Here is a 7,210-nt window from a genome sequence, read left to right on the forward strand (position 1 = left end):
AAATTCATTTTACATATATTATCAAGTTAAATCTGAAATCCAATATCATGAATTAGTAACTGCTTATCATGGAAGACGAACACTTGGATGGTTTGAGAGGCTAAAGTTCCTTAAAACTTGTTTTATAATAACACAAACTTTAGACATTGGACATGGTGCAAAATGAGGAAAACACATAATTTGTTTAATAATATGTACATATCCAATTTATAGCAATCAACACCAAGTTTCAAGTAGAAAATGATAGATATTTAAAAGTTCATTGTTATCTTATTGTGATGAAATTAAAATAATTTCACCCACAATAACATGTTGAAATTAGCAATCTTAGGTTTAACTTGTACAACATTACTTATTTTAATTTTATTTCAAATGTCAAATAATCCCACCCTCTGCGAACCATCAGAGGGTTCAGGGATCCTCCCGAATGGGAACTCAACAGTGAATGATGATACAATAATGTCTGAGCATCTCCAAGTTGACGCGATCCTCCACTATGCCACATCACGTGTGATACCCCAACAAACAATGGACGAGATCAAGATATCTTTCAACATCCTCAAATCACTAACCCCTTGTAATTTGCTAGTATTCGGGCTAGGTCATGACTCATTTATGTGGTCATCCATAAATCCACGTGGCACAACACTTTTCCTAGAGGAAGATCCAAAATGGAGCAGGGCTATACTTAAAGACCTATCATTCATCCGTTCCAACACGGTTAGATATCGGACAACTTTGTATGAGGCAGAGAAATTAATCGAACACTATAATAAGGAACCGGATTGTTGGGCTAGAAAATCAATTTTACGAGGTAATAGTAAATGTAAGTTAGCATTGAACATGTTATCGAATGAAGTGTACGATAAAGAATGGGACATAATTATGATAGATGGTCCTAAAGGCTATTTTGATCAAGCACCAGGAAGAATGTCAGCTATTTATTCTGCTGCTGTTATGGCAAGAAATAGAAAGGGACCTGGGGTAACACATGTAGTAATGCATGATGTGGATCGAGATGTAGAAAAAGTTTATGCTGAACTTTTTTTGTGTAGGAAAAATTTGGTCGATGGGGTAGGAAAGCTTTGGCATTTTGAGATTCCTCCAGCTTCGGATGTGAACACTGATTTTTGTTAGATTAATAAATATTCTTTTTTTTTAAAAGTGTTGTGTAATTTATTTTTCACTTACAAATTACCTACACCCCTGTTTCGTCAAGTTTATGATTTTTATTGCTTATGTTTGATTTGCGCTAGTGTGCGTCAAAATCAGCTTATTTGAAAAGCGCTTCAAGCAAAATAATTTTTACTTTTGGAGAGAAATAATTTTATATGTTGATCAAATTATTTAAAAAATTATTATTAATAATCATATTTGATAAAAGAAAATTATATTCGATTAATATTAAGAGGTGTTTTTGAGTGTAAATTACGACAAAAAATAATTAAAATTGTTTTACAATTAATATTACTAGAGAAATGATTTTAAAAATATTTTTTAGAGGTAAATTGGGAAATATTAATTTTCGATAAAAATAATTTTCTATTTCCAGAGAAGCATAAATTTGTAGTTTCTCTCTTACATGAGAAAAACTATTGGTGTTACTGTTTAAAACATTTTCCTTTTGTCAAATACCTCAAGTCTCCAAAAAGAAAAAAAAATTGGCCCAAAAAAATAATTGTGACCTTTTAAAAACTTGGTCAAACAATACAAATACTATAATATATAGGGAAAAAGGTCTGAAATATATCAGAATATTGATCGAAATTACTGCAACAATACCGAACTTTTGAAAGAACTTTTTACCCCCTACACTATTTAATAAAGTATTTTAAAGGTATATATGTGCCCACGTGGACACGCTACTATTTATAATTATCCAATATTTATGATGTCCATGTGGGCACCACATATATACTTTTAAAATACATTATTAAATAGTGCATGGGGTAAAAGAACCTCCATAAAGTTTGGTATCGTAACAACAATTTCGGCCAAAGTTGAAGTATTTTTCAGACTCTTTTCCCTAATATATATATATATATATATATATATATATATATATAATAAAAGTAGTTAGAAAATAATGTAGTTATCTATTTTTATTCCAAAAACACATATTTATGAAGTTATTTTGCACCTTAGACAAATAATTTTTTTACAATAATCAATTATATATTTTGATAAATAAGCCCCAAAAACAAAAATTTAAAGTTTAAGGAAAATAATTTGGATAATTAATAAAGTTGGAGAATGAGAAGGGCTTAAATTTATTTTTTTAAGAAAAAAATAAGGAGCACAATTTTTTAAAAAAAAAATAAAAGTATCTTTAAAAGGGTCTGAATGAAAATAAGATTCTGTCACAAATCTGATTTATTCAGACCATTAAGAGATTTTCAAGTAAGAAAACAAACGCACGGTCTAATATATGAATCATTCAGATTCAGACCTCCATTAAGTACAAACAAATTACTACACCGAACTCATATTTTATTAACTCGTTCATATTATAATGAGTTAGGAAGTGATTTTCTAAGGAGAAAAAACACGTGGATATTCATCCAACTCAAACTAATTACCTGCCCATACCAATGTACTTTTATGTCCACTTAACTATTTACCCCAATTCCCTTCCTTGATCGATTGTTGATTGGATTTTTTTTTTTCTGTTTTCTTTCCTTTTTCCTTTTTAATTTTTTGTTTTCTTTTCTAATTTCTCTTAATTATTCTTTTGTTTTTCTTCATAATCTAATTTCGTTCAATTTTTTTCCTTCTTTTCTTTAACTTCATTCTTTTTTTCTCCATAATCTGACTCCATTAACTTTTTTTGCTCATTTTCTTTCTTTATTTTTTTAAAAAATTCTGTTGATTTTCTTTTACTTTTTTCACCTTTTCTAGATATTTTTTTCAATTTATTTTCTATTTCCTGTTTTGTTTCATAATTTAATTCTATATAATTTTTGGCTTCTTTACTTCTTATATATACATATTAATTAAAAAGATAATTGAAAAGCGTGGGATTTGTGTCTGATTTGGTCAATGGATTTTGGGTACTTTGACCAAAATCGATGGGAAAAATCTGGACACTTTTAATGATTCCTATAATCAATACAAAAGTTAAGGTGAAATTGAATAAATTGGAATACCTTTTATATTGAAATTTCTATGTCACTCCTTTTCCTTTAATCTCCTTTCATGTTTCTCCTCAAGTTCTTCATATAATATCTTATAATTTAGATTTTATAACCCTATTCGTAAATATTTTAATTATTTTTAGGTGAATCGCCGCACCCGTATCTGTACATGGATCCATATCCCCAAATCTTAAAAATTAGATCATGAAATATTCGATCTCTAGATCCGCACCCATATCAGACACCCGCATCCAAATCCGAGCAACATCAATTCACATAAATATTTGTATTAAAAAGGATAAAGGGATCAGAGTGAATCATCAAAAACCAGTATGACCCATAACCCAACAACAACCACTAAACTATGCAACAAACTGGCAGGCAATGTTCACTGACTATAGTAATATAGATAAACAAACTGAAAATAAATCTAAGTCTTTGGACTAAAAAATGGCATATGTCAACAATCTAAATAAGCATTACTATCTAATAGAGCAAAATTCATTCGAGCTGAACTAAATCCGAATTAAACAACACGAAAAGTAAGCAAAGTAAATAAAATCAAGGAGAAAAATGCTAAGACTTTAATTAAGGTGCGTATATAACTAAAACAAAATTTTCTTCATCATGAAGGTAAGTACTTCTAAACCTTTGAATCAAGATCAATAGATTCCTTGTCCTTTTGAACTTGTTGTCTTGATAGTTGTTCCATTTCATTCATAGGATGAAAATTTGGAGCAATTCCAATGACATTGCTAGGAACAATAGGATCTTCTTGGTCAGATTCTTCATAGTTTATTGAAGGTGTCAATTTGAAAGTCCATGTAATTTCTTGTTTCTTCCCCCACAACACCATGTATAATCCACCTATTATTATTGCTCCTCCTAACACACTAATATTCCAACACATATAAACAAAGTTACATTCATTAAAAAAAAAAAAAAACTAAAAATGACTATAAATAGTAAAGAAAGTAAAATTATGTAATTCGATGGAAATCGGGCAACTAAAATCGACTTAGCACTACAACAAATTCGATTATCAGGGACAAATAATTTCGTCATTTATAAATCATATTTCGTCACTAAAAATCTTTTGAGATGAAAAATAATTCGTCAATCAGTCGTCACTAAATGTGTGTCGCTAAAAGTGTATGTAGGATTTATAGAAAGAAATCGACGAATTGTGCACCTTATATTTTGCAGCGGAAGTCGGTTGCTCCAAAGTCCTGCTTTGAATAACTAGGAATCAAAGTTTGATTCACAAACTAAATGTCTATCTTCAGACAAAAAATGTTCTCCTTTTTTTCTTCTAGTTTGTGTTATCTTTTGTTGTTTTGGTTTTTTACGTTGTCTATCTCACTTTTTTACTATAAAAGGAATAAATCCTTTTATTAAGAGGGGTTGGGAAGTTTTTCGTTTAATAATTGTCCCCCCTACCCTTCTTTTTCAAATAAGAGATAAGTAATTCTTATCTCTTATCAAACAATTTCTTGGGTCGGGTCAGTCCACATGGATGACCCACGACCCAAAACTTACATCTCCCACTTCGCACATCGTGGACAAGACCCAAGCTAATTGTCACGCCACGAGCCTACACCCTGGGCGGGACTGGCACTCGAAGACCATTGATGGCCTCAAGCGAACCCTTGGCTTGGCTTACTAACTCAACAAAAGACTTAACTCATCACATGCACATTTATGAAGTAACTAGAATGTTATAAAGGAACATTCAACTGGCCTTTAAGGAAAACTCAAGTCTTTAACATATGAAATGAAAAGTAAAGACAACTGAATTAACTAACTAATTGTCTGTCTGTCTAAGCCTCTAAACAAATGAGATGGATGTCGGGACAGGCCCACGACATCCTAATGAACTAATACTAAAACTGAAAGCAATGAAAAGAAGTCCTTTGGAATGCAAAGAGGCTCACCAACAGACTCTGAACTGCTCACTAGATCAACGATGTGTCGGATGCCGATCCTAGTTACCTGTGTCTGCATCATAATAAGATGCAGGCCAAATGACATCAGTACATTGAATGTACGAGTATGCGAGTTGGAATGCTAACAAACATAGGCTTCTGAAAGAAACACTTACCTTGTCTCTTCTCAACTCATAAATACTTACTGAACTCATTTCAATATAAGTAGTTTAAAACAAGTGCAATATAGAGAAAAGATGTGTTAAAAACATGATGTCAACTCTGTGTATATACAAGGATACAACAACTCTGAAATATATGTAAAAATACATAAACTGATGTATATAAAAATACAATAACTTTTGTGGGAGTTTCTTTAACCGACAACCATCATATAAGAGTTATAGTGATGATACAATGATCTACCTAACGCTGCCAGCGCATCCTATACCCGGCCAGAGGTATAAAACCTGAACTAATAAGTGGATCCACTAGTCTACTGTGAAAAGGGTTCATCTAAAAAGTATGACCTTTTTCTACCCATGGTGGATACATGGTTTTATGGAGACATGAGTTATCTAAACTCGTGCTAGCCCCCAATTCGGTGCTCAATACTACTCCCAAAATATACTAGCTCTTATGTTTTTTATAAACAAACTTCTTCTGTGATTTGAGATTAGTGCTCAAAAACTTAGCTCAAAGGCTATCTGGGAAATCTCAATTTCCCTTCTTGCTTCATTTAGAAAACTATTAGCCTTTTCTGAAAACTAGCCCGAAGGCTCTTTGAAAATCTCAGTTTATGTTCTTATTTAAATGTGAAAAACATTTTAAATCTCTTTGGGAGTACCTAGTCCCCATATACTTTTTGAAGAAATGAACTTCAATCTATACTCTTTACTCTTTATTCAACTTGAACTTTAAGTCTTAAAACAAGGTTAAAAGCATTTGCAAAAGGCTTCTTGAAAAGACTGTGAAAACTTCCTAGACTTGACTCTTGACTTTCCTTGAATTTGAATTTATGGATTCAAGGTTGTGATTCATGTTTATGGATGATTTCTAGGTGTTTAGAAGTCATTTAGAGTATTTAGAATCAATGGAAAGTGTTAGGACACTTTAGAATAACTTAAATAGGCTAAACGACGAAAAACTGGTGAAAAACGCCGATCCGGGCTCATCCCTGGCGCGCCGCGCTAGGCCCCAACTTACTAGGGCTTGTTTTGGGTGCACTGCAGGTGCGCCGCCCCAGCCTCCTAGAGCTATGGGGGCGCAACGCGCCTGTCCCTCCCCAGGTGCGTCTGACGAGTTTTTCAACTCGTTTTCTGATCCTAAATAGTTTTAAATCAATTCCTTTTATCAATACTTTCTTAGATTCAGATACCCAACGCATGTACACTAGAATCTAACTCGAAACAACTCTTAACAATTGCTAAAATGTCTCAAGAAAACCCATCAATCACATGTAAGTTCAAGAATGAAAACAATTCAAGAACATCAAATTCCAACTCTTTTAGAACGAAAATCATTGAATTAAATATGCTTGGTGTGTGGGTGAACTAACCTGACGCTATATGATCTCGCATACCTTGTAGGGATCACCCCCGACGAATTCCACAAGCCAAACTTTGACGATCTTGAACGTTTTTGCTTCTTTTTCTCCTTTCTCCTTAGCCCTAGCGTGAAAACCCAAATTCTAAAACTCACTAAAATTTGATCTGACCCATATTAAACTCCTAAAAATGGATTAAAATAATAGGGCAATGAAAAGACTAAAATGCCCCTTAAAATTCCGGATTGGACATTTCCTTAATCCAACAACCCAACTTCCAAAGGGCATAACTCACTCATCCGAACTCGGAATCGAGCAAACTTGGCGGCGTTGGAAAGATAATTTCAAGATATTTCCAACCATATTTAGGAATACGCCTAAATCATCCTGAGATAGGAGTTATGGTCGTTTTAAATTGACCAAAAACTCACTTTAACTTACTTAAAATTTTCCAGATTTCCTTGTACTTTCCAAAAATGACTATTTCCAGATTTTTAACTTCTTTCTAGTTCTTTCTAGCTGCGAGTTGTTACACTAATACAACATCAACTAGACACACAATTCACACAACAAATAGTTTGTGCGATCTGTGAGCACCAAAAGTT

General features: G+C 32.6%; 1 protein-coding gene across 1 annotated transcript; it reads left to right on the top strand.

Moving 5' to 3' along the window:
• Positions 1-309: 309 nt before the first annotated feature.
• On the top strand, positions 310-1,137 carry LOC125808536 (probable methyltransferase At1g27930). The gene has a single exon (XM_049488215.1). It carries the CDS (start codon positions 310-312, stop codon positions 1,135-1,137), a length of 828 nt encoding a protein of 275 aa, XP_049344172.1.
• The last annotated feature ends 6,073 nt before the right edge of the window (positions 1,138-7,210 follow it).

The sequence above is a fragment of the Solanum verrucosum genome, unplaced genomic scaffold, assembly GCF_900185275.1.
Source record: "Solanum verrucosum unplaced genomic scaffold, falcon-dt-bn FXZP01000160.1, whole genome shotgun sequence".
NCBI classification, from domain to species: Eukaryota; Viridiplantae; Streptophyta; class Magnoliopsida; order Solanales; family Solanaceae; genus Solanum; species Solanum verrucosum.

Excerpts from the sequence above, each read along its gene's own strand:
- LOC125808536 (XM_049488215.1), top strand. The coding sequence starts at position 310 with ATGTTGAAATTAGCAATCTTAGGTTTAACTTGTACAACATTACTTATT.